Here is a 16,904-nt window from a genome sequence, read left to right as displayed (position 1 = left end):
TCGTAGCAGGGTCGTATCAGGCAGGACGGACGGTATCACCCTCGACCTCAAGCATGACCATGTCTACCGCCGGTGCTTTTATTGTGTGGGGAAGCGCCGGCCTTCTCCACCCCGCGGGGATGAAGTTTGATGGCAGTGGGGGGAAGATCTGTTCTTGCGACGGTCCGGGGAAAGGTCCATCACGCGGTCCGGGGAACATGCACCCCTCACCGTGCTCATCGTTGTGCCAGACGATCTGCGCCGGCGGAATCAGCTCGAAACGCTGGACCCTGCATACAATTGTACCCCATAACGAGGCGTGGTTGACTACGGGTCCGACATATCGCTCGCTTGTCGGGCGTTAGCGCCGCGAAGCATGCGGGAATGCTGCCAAAACGAGGCAAGCCCGGATGGTTGAGCGACGCCGGAAGGCACGCGTACGTGGAGGTGAGTGCGGAGACAAAGATCTACCGTGCGCGAGTGGATACGGGGCGCGTCAGTCACGACGAAAAACGTCGCGCACGGTCATGACGTAACCCTGGATAACAGGATAATGCGTGCGCACTAAGCTTTCCCCTGAAAGCGACGTCCGATGGTCGGCCTTGCGTAAAGAAAAACGCACCGAATGCGGCCGTTGTTCACGTCATTTCAGGTACGAAAACATACGAGCTGCGACTTACGAGGGTCACGCGCCGAGATGGCTTCTGATGCGGATGTTCAGCAGCCTACTATCAGATTGAGGTCCAGTGGCCATTTAAGACTAAGGCTGAGCCCTATGTATTATTTTAAGACATGAGAAGCCCCTTGTGCATCACTGCGACATGCTAGATTAGACGCACCTGACTTTGTTCAACAGCGGTTGCTGTGCAAATGCATATAGGCATTGAATAAGGATCTATTTGCAGAGACGACGCCCGACACTGTTCCAAGAACTGACCGTCCGGGCGTGGAGGCGGTAGCGCCCGCCGAGTCCCAACTTGTCCTGACGCGGAGGAAGGAGCCGACCCAAGCCAAGTGACTGCCGAGACCGTGGGTGGCCACAGTGAATTTGAGCGGGTAAACAAAAGAAAAAACACAAGCACAATCTAACGGAGTAGAGTCCGCAAAAACATGGGTCCAAAAATGACGACGCGAACGTACGACTGTTGGGCGGCAGGGTCGGACTCGGCGGCACATCATGACTGCGGAAGGTTCACGATGCTTCTAACGACTGCGCGAGGAAGTGTGCACGAGCAATCCATGCATCACATCGAGTTTTTGAGCCCTCAGGAAAATCCGCTTCTTATTGTAAAGTCACAAAGCACATACACTCGACTGTATACCATTTTACGGGCAGGATGGATGAACGTCAACGCACGCAGTTTAGTCAAGCTCGTCGAGGATCGAGCGCGCCTCGAGGATGTCGAGCAGCTCCCTGCAAGAATCACAATTGAGTCGAAGCAGGCGGTCAGGACGGTGGAATAAGCTCACCGACGGGACTTCTTGGAGCCCTTGAGGCTTTCCCAGGCATCCTTGCCTGCTTCGAAGGCATCGTAACCGTCCTGGCCGATGGTCACGGCATCCTGCCCTGCTTGCGCCAGACCGCTCCAGTTGATGGTGCGAGCAACGTGTGCAAGGGGCTGCAGGCTGTTCGCGGAGGGAGTGTTCGCAGGGCGGTGAGCGTACGCCCCCATAGAGTGGCGTTGCTGGTCATACCGACCCTCCCTATGAGGGAAGCCGCCGCGGTGCCCGTACCGACCCTCGCCGTGAGGAAAGCCGCCGTGGTGGTTGTATACGGATGGGTGTCCACCGAGTTGTCCAATGTGAGTAGGGCTCGGGTATGCGGCGGGATGCTGGCCAGCATGCTCAGCGTATGCCGGGTGAGTCTGCGCAGGGTAGGCAGCATGGGTCGGCTGGAATGCGGGATGGTCGACCGGCTGCGCCTGGAAATGCTCAGGGACAGGGTCCTCCCTGTTCAGATACATCTATGAGATAGGACGCAAAAATAGAGCATGGGCCGACTCACTCTCTGGATTTCTTTGAGGATTTCTTCGAGGACTTCTTTGGAGGTTTCTTTGAGGATTTCTTGGGGGATGTCTCCGAGGATGTACTTGAGGACTTAAGGTTATCCCAGGCATCTTTACCTGCATGGTAGGCATCAACCCCGTCCTTGGCAATGGTATATCCATCCTTGGCAGCTTTGAACAGACCACCTAGGCTCAACGCTTCTGACCCTGCAGGGGTCGCCCTCTGGTACAGGACGTACTCCTGGGGAGCAGGCAGTGCACTAAGATGTGTGAGCACAAGTCCAATAACTAGCATCAAATGGCCTACTCACGCAGCGAAGGCAGGCGCGGCAACGGCGGCAACGGCGAGGACAGTGGAGGTGCGCATCTTGTTGGTCGTAAAGTGGTACGAATGAAAGTCGTGAAAACGTAGTAAGATGAACAAATGTGCGTGCGTGCAATGGAAAAGCGGATTGAGAACGAAACAAGTCAAGCTAAGGGCAAACATTATATTAGTCCTATTCTCGGACTAACGCGACCAGGAAAGGACTTACTATCCAGTACCTGAACTTGAGAAGCTTGGCTCGTACAGATCAACTGAGGGCTGGGGTTTGAACGTGGAGAACGAGCCCTTTTTATAGGCAACTGGCTCGCCGCGCGTCCCTAATAATAGATGTCCTAGAAAGTGCTACCCTTGTGGCGCGCTGTTCTACATGATGGGCATCTTCATCGAGCACACTGCCTGTCATCACGATACGGTGTGTGCTTACGCTCAGTCCACACCCCACATCTCATCTTTGAGATGATATCCATCGGAACATCGCAGCACATCTGTCGCGTGTGCAGACCAGGGTACGCACGCCTATACCCATCTTTCTGTCATCACGAATATCCCTCATAGAAGGTGTCTCAAGAGCCTTGAATCTGTTGTTAGCCAAAGTTAGCATCTGTGGGCCCAATATCACAAGATACCAACATTTAGCGGGCCATTTGCGCTTCTACGGGGTCTAGCCCAATTTCGGTTACTTTTAGTCCACTGTAAGGTCTGTAGTAGCTAGACATGCACCTGAATACCTTATTCAGTGGGACTTGTCGGACTGACCGACGGTCACCAGTCCAATGGGTGGCCTCAGCGCGCATCGACAGTTGGCGCTCTAGTGAACGAATAATCAATACAACAACTGTTGATGATATCGAAGCGCCTCACTCACCATTCCGGGAGTCGTCTAAGAATAGTGTGCACACTGCAATAACAAGCCGATTAGATGCTCAACCTATCGCATTATGGTGTAATCCAGTACACGTTCCTGATGACGCTCAGATGATAATTATGGCGAGAAAGACAGACCACACACTATTATCGCGACGACTCGGCGAGGATTATATGCCTGGCTTATTTAGCCAATATTCGCGGATCATCCGGACAGACCTTTGGCATTCTTGCTATCTCTGCATGATAAATTATCCTGGTCATCATCTGAGGGAAGGAATGATGATCCGGAGTGAAATGATGAGTAAAAGCATCGTGACACAGAACATATTTTCATCTCTCCGCGCAGAGTAACTGTTTTGACGAATCAGCCCTGGCGCTAAATGAAGCCACGCCGCGCTGAATGCCCTGTTATTGGCAGCTGTCAATGACCCTGAACATCTTCAAAAACGGCTGATTCAGTGACGGTGCTACGCACAGACTATGAGGTTGCTGAGTCCTCATGTAGCATAGGAAGCCCGGATGATGTCCGGCAATGCAACTAGCGAATATAAGACAAACAAGACCATTGGCAGGCAGATTGTTAACGACTAAACTGCGGCTCATCAAGTCGTCTCTGTAACTAATTGGCTTTGTTGTGCTGCCTCGATTTTGAGACACGCAATATGTTAGGTCCTGTAGCACAGTGGCCCTCAGCTTCTCGCCATGAGCTAGAGCTATCATAATATCGACTGACCAAGAAGACTACACAGCTGCAAGTCTCAACTTGCTATGTGCATGTGAAATTAAGCATATGAACGATGTAGAGCGGGAGATGGCCCAGGAAAGTGAATCCCATTAACAACTCACTGAGTCGGCTATGAAGACTGCTACGAGCCCACCAGGGTTATGCATGAACTTCTTTGAGCGTTTGATGATATTGGTATTACCTGTGGTGTCCAGACACACTATGTAGCCGTTCCCGCGATCACTGGAGGACTCCGAGGCTCGATCATGATTGCGGCCGACACGGCATGTAGGCGCCCAATCGCAGTGTCTGCCCGCGAAACACTCTACATGAACTCACCTTTGGCAGTACAGGCCAGTGGAGACCAAGGCGGTGTACGCCCACACGGCTCCACACACAATCTGTTTCAATGCTATGATATGTTCTCGTCTTGAAGAGCTATTACATCAATGCCGCAGACGCTCACACTCGGAAGTGTCACTGTGTTACGTCTGACGGATGTTCCGTCGTAGCGGGAGCCACTGCCAGCACGCGCTACTTCCGGACTGCGCATCGTGCTCTAGTGTTGACCTCGGCCATTCCGAGATCAATCACAAGTGCGTATTCATGACAAACGATAACAATCGGCGAGAATAAGCCATGCTGCAGTACTGGATGGGTGGACATAATAGTCTGCTGTGGGACACTCACTCACTCGTCGAGATTTGCCAATGGCTCGTGCATTTTGTAGAACTAGAAATTGGCATGCCAAGCCTTTTATTCGTATTTCTCCTTCATTGAGCGGAGGCTATGTCTGATGGAGGGTATTGAAACCGCTGATGTACGTTTCAAGGTACGATGATGGGGCCGCAGCTGCGGCCGGACTTGATCAATCGTAGCGCGGTCCACAGCCATCGGAATGTGACAAGATATAAACTGCTGGCCGCGATGGGGAGGGTTCCAGTGTGAACGCTGTGCGTACCACCCTGGTCTGGTTGCTTTTGTTCGTCGCTTCACTCTTCACGATTTCTTTCCACGTCAATTTGTTTATTCGGTGATCATGTTTGCCAACGTCTTTGTTACGGTTATCTTGTTCTTTGCCTGCATGAACAGCGCCTTCGCGTTGGTCTACAAGAGGCAGCTTGACTTTGCACATGGTGAGTGCTAGAGATAAACTTAATCGACGAGGCCAGATGCTGAGACTTCTAATTGTCAGAGAACGCTGGAATGAAGAGGGGTGTCGCAACTCGCACTCAGGACTACAATCGGTACGTTGTCGGTCGTTCTCCGACGGTACCAATGAGGCGGCAGGATTGTAAGTCAACGCAGTGATCAAAATTTATGGACCAAACTGAGCAGTCACTGTAGCCGTTCTGGGCGATATCGTCTCGAACCTCGGTGGGATTGACGGCGTGGATACCCTCGTAGAGGAGATCTTGTCCGCATTACCTCCGAGTCGTAAGTCTCACACCAGAACTTCCATCGAGGCTGTACTTACCACATGTAACAGTGGTCACACCTGCTTCCTCGATGTTGTCCGAGATCACCCAGGCGGCTGCATCAGCTGCAAGTGCTAGCGCAACGCAGGCTGGGTTGGCTTCCCCGACCGGAGCGCCCGTAGGTGGTTCCAACTCTACGGCGATCCCGTCAGACCCGTCGACAAATGCAACTGCAACGGACCCGGCTTCCGGTGCCAATGCAACTGCATCTGCGTTCCCGACCGGCACGGACGAAGCGTCTTCGCCCTTCCCGACGGGTGCAAACGCCACAGCGTCAGCGTTCCCTACCGGCACCGACCCTAGTGCCAATGCGACCGCCATTCCCACTGATGCCAGTGGCAACTCCACTGCTTTCTCCACGGGTGGCTCTTCGAGCGACAACTCAACAGCCGTTCCTACGGCGACTGACGGTTCATTCAGCTCTGCGGCGTTCCCCACCGCGACCGCGACGGACGGCTCATCGGGCAATTCGACCGCCATTCCCACGACGGCGGGCGGCTCGCCGGACAACTCGACGCTCAGCATTCCGACCGCCACCTCGAGTGATGGCTCATCTGACAACTCGACAGCGATCCCGACAACGACTGCTGATAGCTCGGCGGCATCCTTCTCGGGATTCCCTGGAGGAGGGAACTCGACAGTACCCTCGGGCCCCTTCTCCGGCGGGAACAGCACCGGTTTCCCCATCGGCGGAGCGTCAGGAAACGGAACCACAGGAGCCTGCAAGACTGGCGTAGCTAGCGCAGCCGGCCCGAACGCGACCTCGACGGATGGCTCTTTCCCGCCGAGCGCGAACGCGACTGGCGGCTCGATTGACAACTCCAGCTCCTTTGGCAACTCGTCCTCTGGTTTCCCTGGTGCATCGTCCGCTTCTGACCCGTCAGCCAATGCGACGGCGGCCGGCAGTGGCAACTCCACGATGGCTGGTTCTATGCCATCGGTTACCGCCGCGCCGAGCGCACCTTGTGAGTATTTCACGCCTTTGTGACGGAAACCGAGTATTCACATCCAGTACAGCCAGCGGCGCGTCCCTGAGCCAGCTGTTCGCGGACCTGCAGAACGCTGACGGTGACATCACTGCCATCATGGCGTCCTTGAGCACATTGCTTCCCGCTGCTAGTGCGTACACAGGCTCTTTTAGGAGGATCGATGCTGATGACCTTACAGCACAAGCCGCATCACAGAGCGCCCCAAGCGCTGATCCCCTTAGCAGCTCTGGTGGCTACGGCGGCCCGGTCGGCGCCGGTGCTGTGGCAAGTGCGAATGCAATGTGAGTAACGAAGCAACCTGCGCACCTCGCACAGCGCTCATTTCCAGCTCTTCTAGCGCGGCTCGTTCTGCCGTGCCTTCGCCCTCTGCGTCCGGCAAGACCAGCGGTGCCCTGAGCAACCGCCTCGCCTTCTCCGCAGCGATGCTGTCCGGCATCGCTGTGGTGCTAGGTGTGACTGTGCTATAAGCTGCGACCACCCGAAGACCCCTAGCATGACAAGACAACCTTTTACGACCACTCTCGCGGCTGCGCTGCGATGACACGCGATCACCGTTCCAACCTATTGTTGACGTGTTTTAGTTGCTTAACGACCTACGCTCCTTATATTGTTATCGTGAATGTACCTTTAGTGACGCGACGAATACCAGCGATTGTGATCAAATAACACGGTCTGCCCTGTGGGAGCATAAGGAATATCAGTGCGAGTTCACCAGCATGGTACGTCGTGAGCCCTGTCGGTAGCTCTGTTTCAGGTTCGTTAGTATGAGTGAATGAGAGTATCAAGATAACGAACGGCCGTTGAACGAACGAATCCTGCGTCTGCCATTCAGGCACTTATGATTTCTCTATCCCGACTTACATCATCCTCAGTCCCTGCGCCATCCCACTTGTCTAATACATCCTTCAAGTCCTTCCCCAGAGGCGTGTTCGCCTCGCCTATCGACACGCCATACACACCCTCCACGAGCGCTCTCCTAACGAACGGCACGAGTACCCGGGCGTACACCGTTGCCGCAGCCCCCACCACGCCCTCCTCCGCCTCCGCCTCTTCCGCGCTCAGCCGCGACAACGCGTCTGCCCATGGCCGTTCCTGCGCCAATGCCAGCAGCGCGCCCAGACCCTTCGCGAGCGACGCGTCGAGGGCGCGCAGGAGGGCGCTGAGAAGCTCCACAGGCGCAAGCAGGCGCAGACCGTTCAGCGCGGTGAGAATCGCGTTCAGATAGACGGCAAGCGGCGGATAGGACACGAGGAGCGGCGGCGGGACGTTGGGCGGTCCGGATGAGAGCGCGCGGAGCTGCGCCGCTGTCGGTAGGGGCGGCGAGGGTAGGGAGGAGGGTGCGACCAGATACTGCGAGGGTTTCTTGCCAGAGATGGAGGAAGCAGACCTCCTCCCGTCAGTGCCCATTCTGATTTTGTCGCACAGTGCCTCGGCGGCCTCGTTGAATTCACGCTCGACGCCCTTTTGTACTGCGTCGACAAAGATCGGGGCGAGCAGCCCCTTGAAGTCTAGTCCCACACGCGCGAATGAGTTGGCGCAGTATGTGAGCTGCGTGAGCAACGAGGTGAGCAGGGAAGGGTCTGGGATAAGCGGAAGCATCTCCTGCAGGAGCGCGAGCAGCGTCTGCAGGTGCAGATTCGTGAAGGTCGCGAGCAGCGCGTGCAGCTGTGGATGCGCGGCTGCAGACGTCGAGGGCGCGCGGTCGAGAAATATAGAGGTGTACTGGGTGATGACATCGTACACGCCCTCCCGCCAGAGATCAACATACCGCTTCAGATACCGCGCGTACGCCTCCCGCTCGTGCTCCGCGTCCCCCTGCACGCCCTTCCTCTCGCTCTCGATCGTCTTGAACAGGCCGTCCAGGTACACGCCACGGCCGGTCAGGAACGCGAGCGCGAGCTCGGGCTCATCGAGCACCGCCATCTTGCGCAGGAAGCCAACGGCGCGGAAGAGCGCGGGGAGCTTGGCCTGCTCGCTGAGCATGCGGAGGAGCTGCGCGAGCATCGCCTGCACGCGCGCATCGCACTCGGCCTTGACAGACTGCACGAGCGGGTCGGCGGGGAAGCGCGCGGCGAGGCCGGCGGCGTGCTGCGCGAGGAGGAGCGCCTCGGCGTAGCTGTGGTTGCGCACGCACGAGTCGAGAAGCACGGGGAGCGACAGCGCGTCGTAGAGCTTGTCGTGGTGCTCGAGGACGAGCGCGGCTTTGCGGCGGTCCTTCTGGATCGCGCGCGCGTCGACCGCGAAGGAAGCGGCGGAGGACTCGAGCGCGGGGAGGGAGGAGACGAGCGCGTCGAGTGAGGAGGAGAGCGAGGAAAGGGAGGATGAGAGGGTGGAGGTCGTCGCATGTATGGAGAGGAAGGTCGGGTAGGAGGTGTGGCAAAGGGTGGTGAGCGCATTTGTTAGCTGTGCAGAGGATGAGGAAAGCTCGGTTGGCTGAGACTCGAGCTCGGAGAGAGGCAGGGAGGTGAGTTCGTCGAGATAGCTAGTCGTGTCAGGCGACGACCAAGTAGCAGCAGGCGCATGTGGGGAGGAGGCTAGTATTTCTGCCAGGGAAGGTAAATCAGACAGCCTGTGCCCGTTCGTAATAATTGTCGAGTGTAGTATATCAGCCATTGTGTGGGTATTTGGTGCGTAGTGGGTCGAGTCTTGCCTGAGCCAGCTTAGTCCATGTATGCGTGCAATTGCACGACCCGTCTGTCAAGATGAGAAGGTATAGAATAAGACTGGCCGCGGCTGCAACGAAGTGAGTGGAACGGTATTCCCTCATTTCCATACGTGGAAACTGACCGACGCGCTCGCCGCTCAGTTGGCGCTACACCCTGGTCGACGCGTTGTACTTTTTCGCTGCTAGAAGCTAACGTTCTGCTTCAATATTACGATTGTGCATCTATGTTTGCAACTGTCTCTTCCTTGACCGTCTCCTTGCCATTTGTGCCAGTGTCTTATACGTCTCAAAAGAGGATCCGCCGGATAGGCATTTGACTGATGCTCTGGGCGCAGAATATCCGCGCGGGCAGGAAGAACTGGAGTCTATGGCGTCAGGATGGATGCCGCCTCAGGCTCGCATCCCTGAACCGTCGCGCCTCGGAGAAAGAACCATTGGTAGTGAGAAGACATCATTGATGTATCCTTACACGAATATATTGTCTGACTGCCACATTGTCAGTAACGGTTGACTCTCTGCTTGTGTCCAGACCGGGAGGTCGGGCTTCTACTTCAGACGATCCAAAGGTCGTCTGGCTGACAGTATGACATCAGCTGTCACCTCTCCTTTGGCAGCCGCCTTTCATCGCGCATATATAAAGCTGGACGCCTCACCATTTCCCCCACTTTGCTTTTGCTTTCTATTACCACTCTCCTGCACCTGTCATACACCTGCTCTTCGACCATTACAGTTTAAACATGGGTAACCAGGCGTCCCATACCCGCTACCTCGCCCTTGGCTCCTTCGTCGTCAATTTTGGCGTGCAGAGCTACGGCATGCTCACGTCTCCCAACATGAAGGACGTAGCGGATGCGGTTTGTCATTTTCCTTAGAAATATCGCACATAACTGAATGCTTTCGGTTTTACAGAACCACTATGCGTTCTCCCCTAACCCATGGTTCATCGCTGCCTTCTTCTCCGGGCAGGTAGTGCTCCAGGTGGCCTGGATTCGCAAACTCTTCAAGCTCGACCAGTCCGGATATCAGCAGATTGGGGCGTCCTCGGAAGATACAAATGTGACTGCAGACGAGGTACAGACTGCTGTGTCATATGTGCCCATATATGCGCTCGGAAACCTCTGCATTGGTATGTAATGTTTGCCGTCAGAAGTTCAACGGCCTAACACTTCATCTTTAGCCGGATGGCTCCTATTCTGGCTGCGTGGCGAATTCACTGGTTCGCAGGTGCTCGTTACGATCAACACCCTCATGCAGTTGTTTGCCGTGGCGCGTCTCCCGCCTCTCACGTCTACCAGTAGCAGCCTCATGCTACTTACCCATATGGTCGCGAAGACGTTCGCCGGGATCGGTGTGCTGGACTTCATTGACAACGGCGGTGTCGTAATGGTCAGTCCAGTCTCGTCGATCCACATAAACATCAATCTCACACGTCCGCAGGGTTACCGTGCACCCCCATCTGCACTTGTTGCAGGGCTGACCTACGGCCTTTTCCCTCTTGCAACTGCAGTCTCCACGCCGTTCTTCGGCTCCATCCTTCTGTACGACGTTCTTGGTATCATGGTTGGACAGCGGGGTGTCCTTGGAGCCGGCCGTTGGACCACGGGCTTGGGTTGGACTGCTGTCGCAATGGGCGGTATCATTGGCGCCAAGACCTTCCTGACGGAAAGGAAGATCTAAGTGGGCATGTGCGGTTTCTTGCTCGCTCGATACCTTTTGTGATTTTGTCCCTATACCATTTCTGCTTCGTTGGGAGTAAGCCTTAGGGCAGAGTGTGGCTAAATTGCGATACTCAAAGTTGACGGGTACTAGGGAGCTCCGAACTCCCCGGGGGTTATAGAGCACTCAAAAACTCCCCGGATGTCCGGGGAGTTCTTCCAGTTTTCACAACCGCCTATCAAGGCGGCGGGAACAATGCACCCATGGTCAGAGAACATAAGGCATGAATGCCAGTGTGACCTTGCGATTAGAAATTGTATGCCACCATCTTGTGACCCGATTGACTTGACCGAGGTATACAGGATCCCGGCCTGCACGTGTACTCAACGCTGGCCGTCCGCGATATCTGAAGATGGCGAAGTGATAAGGAGTCCCCGAATCGACTTTCGACGCACTGCAGTCTGCTTGGTCGTAATAAGAGACGACGGTTACGACCACAGATGAAGTCCCCGTCAGGTTTACACACCAAACCCTTTCCAACAAGCTTGTCAAGCTATGTAGTGTTCAGAGATGCTCGGGCGCACGCGTGCTTCTGGCACCGGTGCCCTGTGTCTAGGAACGACGAGCACAATGGTATATTCAAGCATGAGGGTAAGATAGAACTACATCACAAACACTGCGCCAGGTACAGAGCATGACCTCACTGTACCTTCGACTGGCGTTCGCGGAAAAGCACCTTTGTACTCGCCGGTGAAATATTGTGCCAGATCCACACGTTCTCCGGCCTGGAGACGCCCTCCTCGAGCTTCACGTCATAGTGTAGAATGATGTATGCCATCATCGCCTTGAGCTCGTTGACAGCGAAGAAGCGGCCGGGACTGTCGGACACGCTGATCAGACCATGAATGACCAGTAGAGAAGATAACCCACCAAGCGTGCTTGCCGTGACCAAAGGTGATGAACTCTCTGGAGGTGTTCACGTATTGTTTGCGGAGCGCGTCGTTCTCGGTGCGCATGTCGTAGAATCTGAACGGCTCAAACACCTCGGGGTTCTCATAGTACCTCTCGTCGGTGTGAGTCGCAAAGGCCGCAGCAACGACGAGGGTTCCTTTTGGCAGATACGTGCCATCAGACAACGTGATATCTTGCAGGACCTTGCGCATCACGGAAACTGTCAGGGACGAAGGTCAGTGATGGGGTCACGGCACAGCTCTGATCGGCGGTGGTGATCTAGCTGGGAACGTGTGTACGTACTGCCAGAGATACCACTCAGGCGCTGCGACTCCCTCATGAAGCTGTCTAGCTTCCACATTTTGCCGATAGCTTCCTTGGTCCAACCGTATTCCTTGATGATGCCTTCGATCTCTTCACGGAGTGGCTGCACGTGTTGGGGGTATGCGGCAAGATTGAGGAGCGAATGCGTGATGCTCTAGATAGCCTCGTGAGGAACATCATCCCGTCAGCAAGGAATGATTGCCAGCCCACTCACGTTGCTCGACGTGTGGATGGCAGCGAAGTTAGAGACCAGGATGCCTTGAACAACGATATCCAAGTTCTGCTTGGTCTTCTGGGCCTCTTCAATAAGCCACATGAGATAGTCGCACTATAATTGACGCATGAATGCCTGTATCAGAACACTCGGCAAGCACGCTGAGAACGCGGAGATGAACGTACCGACTTGTCTGTCTGATCGTCACCGGCATCCTGCATTTTGGAGACGCGCAGGCGAATCAATGGCTTCACATGCACTCCGGCATTCCGAACCGCACGCTTAGCCCAAGGCAGGAAGTGTCCCACAATGCTGCGAGAGCACCATCGTTAGCTTCACGCTGTAGCATCATTGCATGGAAAATTCTGTGCGGCTACTTACGGTCGGAAGACAGCCGGTGCGGCATTTATGATGGTCCTACTCTTGGCTACAGAGAATGCGAATTCCACGACGGTCTTCAGGTAGTCTGGATTGCGGCCTTTCGTGCGTTGTGAGGGCAGCGCAATGACAAAAGCAGGACTCTTCTTACACAATGGTAGGCCCACGAATATACGATTGCTTGCGCGGGAAACAATGCGCCCCATGGTATCGCGCACCGACACGGCAACCCAGTCTATCCCAATGCGAATATATCAGCATCAGAACATAGTTATAATTGCCCGCAATGCCACATACCACCACGTTTAGCAGCCGGTGGCATGAGCTCTGGGAAGGCGACGTTGATCTCATCCACGACGTCAGGGAACAATGCGCCCAGGTTACGTGTGAGCGGTCCACGAATTACAGGCGTATGAATCGGATGTTCGTTAACATCCGGAGCAATTGTATATTTCAACTGAATGAGCTGTGATGCGAGACATCATGTTAGCGTCCGCGAAGGGATAAACACAAAGAGCCGTTGACGGCCACATACATCATCTGCAGCTTCTTGAAAGGAGACGTGAGTGTCAGGTACTTTGCGGAGCTCCTCGTTCATGTCCGCGCCGCTCACAACCACCACCCATCGGTCCACAAGGGAGACACGGAAGACCTTGTACTATAAAGGTTCACAGGCGTAAGTAGATGTGCTCTCAGCTAAATATTGTCCAACCTTGTGATAGCCCTCCTGCAGAATTGATTGAGCATTGCGACAGTACCTATATGCGCTCAGGTAGGAGACGATAGGTGCAGATGGGCCAATCGCAGGGATGTGTCGCAACTAGATCACGATGAGATGAGCAGACAACGGAAATATGTTTGCGCGACGCTTACTGGATCAGTACTCCAACGTACGAAGTACAGGGTAGCCAATATCCCCAACAGAGCAAATACGTACTGCGCCTTATCCTCCATCTCGTATGGGGTGAGACTAGAAACATCGTGGCTCTTTATCTGGAGAAGGAAACGCAAATGTGTTTACGCTGAATGGCCCGCCCGGCACCTGTGAGTAACCAGAGCTGACGTTTTAACTTCGCGAAGCGAGACCGTTCACACGGTACGCTACAACCCCACGGCACAGCTTCTACTTTTGCATCCGTATGAAGAATCGACGGGTGGACAATCTAAATGCCGTTCTCCCGTCTCGGCCATCTCAACATTGTCGAGTCACCGGGCTGTTTCCCACTGATCGGCGGAACCGCGCTAGGCGACAGTGAGATCGCTAGTGTTGAATATTGAATGCTTATCGCTAATGAGGCCCGTGCGTCTTTGAACAGAGTAGCGAGGTGCAGATGGACGAAAGTCGCAATGTTGTTTGAATTCCAGAGCTTACTAAGCAGCTTGTGCCCACCCGAAAGATGAAATAGATGCACCAATCATTGGAAGACACACGTAATAAGATGATACCGAGGACGTCGAGAGATGACTTCATCCGAATACACGACCTCACTCCACCTTCGATTGGCGTTTGCGGAAGAGAACTTTCGTGCTTGCCGGGGCGACATCATGCCAAACCCACACATTTTCCGGCCTGGAAATACCTTCTTCGAGCTTCACGTCATAATGTAGAATGATGTATGCCATCATTGCCTTGAGCTCGTTGACGGCGAAGAAACGGCCAGGGCTGTCGGAGAGTTCAGACAGCGAAACAATGATTGGGCAAAGCAACGATCACTCACCAGGCATGCTTACCGTGACCGAAGGTGATGAACTCTCTGGAAGTATTCACGTACTGCTTGCGGATTGCATCGCCCTCCATGCGCATTTCAGAAAATCTGAAAGGCTGGAATATCTCGGAGTTCTCGTAGTACTTCTCGTCAGTATGAGTGGCGAAGGATGCAGCGACAACAAGAGTCCCCTTGGGTAGATATGTTCCATCGGACAAGGTGATGTCCTACAGAACCTTGCGCATCACGGAGACTAGGGAGGACAAGATGTTAGCGGCAGCATATCTGGTCGATGATCGCCAGTGAAGAGAGTAAGATGTGCACATACTGCCGGAGATACCGCTTAGGCGCTGCGATTCTCTCATGAAGCTATCTAACTTCCACATTTTCTCGATGGCGTCTTTCGTCCAACCATGTTCCTTGATGGCAGCTTCGACCTCTTCGCGAAGCGGCTGCACGTATTGTTTATACGCAGCAAGGTTGAAGAGCGAGTGTGTGATGCTCTGGGTTGCAATTCCCAGCGTGAGACTCCCTCCCTCGGCTACAAGCAGCGCTCTACTCACGTTGCTTGACGTGTGAATGGCAGCGAAGTTTGAGACCAGAATTCCTTGAACTACAAGGTCGGGATTCAGTTTCGCCTTCTCTGTCTCCTCGATAAGCCACATCAGATAGTCGTGCTATGAGCGGCACACGATCAGATCGATCAGAAAGCTGAGTACGAACGCAAACCTGAACTCACCGACTCATCTGCGTGCTCGCCATGAGCGCTCCGTAACTTCCGCAGCCGTTCTTGGACCATTGGTTGAATATATATGGCGGCATGGCGGATTGCACGCTTAGACCAGGGTAGGACGTTCCCTACGATGCTACAGGTTCAAAAGGCAGACAACAGTCAGCTTGATATTGTTAAATAGCGGGACAGATCAACGGAAGAGCGACAGATAAAGGGGATTCAGGGCAGCTTACTCACTCCTTCACCACACCCGGAACAATGCTCAGGAAGTCTCTGGCCTTTGCGACAGAGAGTGCGAACTCGACAACCGTGTCCAGGTAGTCTGGGTTACGGCCTAGAGGGAGATATGTGAGAATGCAACAACATTACAGCCTGCAATAATCTTACATAGCGGAAGGCCGACAAAAACACGATTGCTTACCCGAGAAACGATGCGTGCCATGGTGTCACGTACTGGAATCTCTACCCATTCTGGCCAAGACAAGGTGAGTATGCCACCCGTAAGTAATGCGTTCGCCCGCCATGACACTTACCGCCATCCTTGGTGGGCGAAGGCATAACATCTGGGAAGGCGGCCTTCATCTCGTCCACGATGTCGGGGAACAGCGAGTTTAAGTTACGGGTGAGCGGGCCACGGATCACAGGCGTGTGGATGGGATGCGTGGTGACATCAGGCGCAACGGTGTGCTTCATGTAAAGGAACTGTGACATCGCATACCATACACACATCGTGAGCCGAGCCAAGGCATATAGGAAGAAAAGCATGACAACGAATGACATTGGACTCACTTCATCTGCAGCTTGTGCGAAAGAGACGTGCGTATCAGGCACTTTGCGAAGCTCTTCATTCATATCGGCACCGCTCACGACAACCACCCATCGGTCGAGCATGGAGACTCGGAAGACCTTGTACTGCAAGAGCCCAACGACGTGAGCTCCGACCGTTGAGTGCAGCAATACCATGTCTGACCTTGGCATAACCCTCTTGGAGAACCTTCCGGGCATCACGATAGTATCTATATGCGCCTAGATAGGACAAGACGGGGGCGGATGGGCCGATTGCTGGGATAGGGTACAACTAGATCACAAGGTGAGTATACAGTACGGACAAGGATTGTTGTCAAGCCTGACCGGGTCAGCCTTCCAATAAATGAAGTAGAGCGTAGTCACGATGCCCAAGAAAGCGTAGATATACTGCGCCTTGTCTTCCATCCTGCACAGGTACCGTCAACCACGTCTGGCGGGATCTGTCCAGCCAACGTGTAATTGTCGCAAATTTATAGCGAGACATAACGTCAAGGATCTTTACGCATTATGGCCGATACGCCCATGGCGCGTAACCAGAGCTGACGTTGCGGCGTACCAAAAGTGATGCATTTCACACGGCGTGATCTATAGCCTGTGGAAGAAGTTCTATGGCGTTAAGCTGTATAGCTTCTTATGCATGCCAGCTGAAAAATCGACCGTCGGCCGCCCGTGTCCCAGGGTCTGCAAACGTATAGGTTACGTAGTTTTTGCAGGTTCGAATGGGTTGGCGGAGCCGCGCTCAGGCGCCTTAACCAATGGCTCGGATGACAATGTACTTCATACCCGTCAAGACCTCTTCAGACACAACATTGTCGAGCGGTGCCGTGTGTGATCCCACGACAAGGCAACTGGCTTCTTGTGCGATAATTGAGCCAATCTCCCTATATTCGCAAATACGGCAAATGAACACGAGGTACAGACAACGTTTAATGACTAACCAATAGACATCCATGCCGCCCTGGGCAACCATCCCGAAGTTGAGGGCAGCGCTACCGAATAGGCGTGCGCCATGCGACCTCCCTCAACACCCGAAGCGAGACCGTTCACACGGTATGCTACAATGCCATGGCACAGCTTTTACTTTCACATCAGTATGAAGAAT

At 54.3% G+C, this 16,904-nt stretch overlaps 5 protein-coding genes across 5 annotated transcripts; 1 reads left to right on the top strand and 4 right to left on the bottom strand.

Annotated features, from left to right (window-relative positions):
• Positions 1-1,341: 1,341 nt before the first annotated feature.
• POSPLADRAFT_1051293 (hypothetical protein) lies at positions 1,342-2,352 on the bottom strand (the record flags this gene model as incomplete). Its single annotated transcript, XM_024480146.1, has 4 exons — positions 1,342-1,393; positions 1,450-1,929; positions 1,985-2,245; positions 2,297-2,352. 4 exons carry the CDS (start codon positions 2,350-2,352, stop codon positions 1,342-1,344), a joined length of 849 nt encoding a protein of 282 aa, XP_024343931.1.
• A 2,787-nt stretch (positions 2,353-5,139) lies between these two features.
• On the bottom strand, positions 5,140-8,981 carry POSPLADRAFT_1127754 (hypothetical protein; the record flags this gene model as incomplete). Its single annotated transcript, XM_024483661.1, has 4 exons — positions 5,140-5,315; positions 5,379-6,341; positions 6,675-6,814; positions 7,258-8,981. The coding sequence occupies 4 exons, from the start codon at positions 8,979-8,981 to the stop codon at positions 5,140-5,142; spliced, it is 3,003 nt and encodes a 1,000-aa protein (XP_024343930.1).
• A 789-nt stretch (positions 8,982-9,770) lies between these two features.
• POSPLADRAFT_1128810 (hypothetical protein) lies at positions 9,771-10,710 on the top strand (the record flags this gene model as incomplete). The annotated part of the gene is made up of 4 exons (XM_024483775.1): positions 9,771-9,887; positions 9,943-10,159; positions 10,211-10,419; positions 10,471-10,710. The coding sequence occupies 4 exons, from the start codon at positions 9,771-9,773 to the stop codon at positions 10,708-10,710; spliced, it is 783 nt and encodes a 260-aa protein (XP_024343929.1).
• A 571-nt stretch (positions 10,711-11,281) lies between these two features.
• On the bottom strand, positions 11,282-13,510 carry POSPLADRAFT_1164419 (hypothetical protein; the record flags this gene model as incomplete). Its single annotated transcript, XM_024487822.1, has 11 exons — positions 11,282-11,567; positions 11,620-11,860; positions 11,944-12,118; positions 12,179-12,292; positions 12,364-12,490; positions 12,560-12,656; positions 12,708-12,791; positions 12,854-13,022; positions 13,092-13,214; positions 13,269-13,376; positions 13,430-13,510. 11 exons carry the CDS (start codon positions 13,508-13,510, stop codon positions 11,390-11,392), a joined length of 1,497 nt encoding a protein of 498 aa, XP_024343928.1. The 3' UTR covers positions 11,282-11,389.
• A 531-nt stretch (positions 13,511-14,041) lies between these two features.
• On the bottom strand, positions 14,042-16,207 carry POSPLADRAFT_1051288 (hypothetical protein; the record flags this gene model as incomplete). Its single annotated transcript, XM_024480145.1, has 12 exons — positions 14,042-14,219; positions 14,275-14,453; positions 14,499-14,515; positions 14,591-14,765; positions 14,826-14,939; positions 15,002-15,128; positions 15,233-15,329; positions 15,383-15,466; positions 15,529-15,697; positions 15,785-15,907; positions 15,966-16,073; positions 16,127-16,207. The coding sequence occupies 12 exons, from the start codon at positions 16,205-16,207 to the stop codon at positions 14,042-14,044; spliced, it is 1,452 nt and encodes a 483-aa protein (XP_024343927.1).
• Positions 16,208-16,904: the final 697 nt, after the last annotated feature.

This window comes from Postia placenta, assembly GCF_002117355.1.
Source record: "Postia placenta MAD-698-R-SB12 unplaced genomic scaffold POSPLAscaffold_1, whole genome shotgun sequence".
In the NCBI taxonomy this organism is placed as follows: Eukaryota; Fungi; Basidiomycota; class Agaricomycetes; order Polyporales; family Adustoporiaceae; genus Rhodonia; species Rhodonia placenta.
The sequence above is the reverse complement of the archived record's forward strand: the minus strand, read 5'-3'. Positions and strand labels throughout refer to the sequence as shown.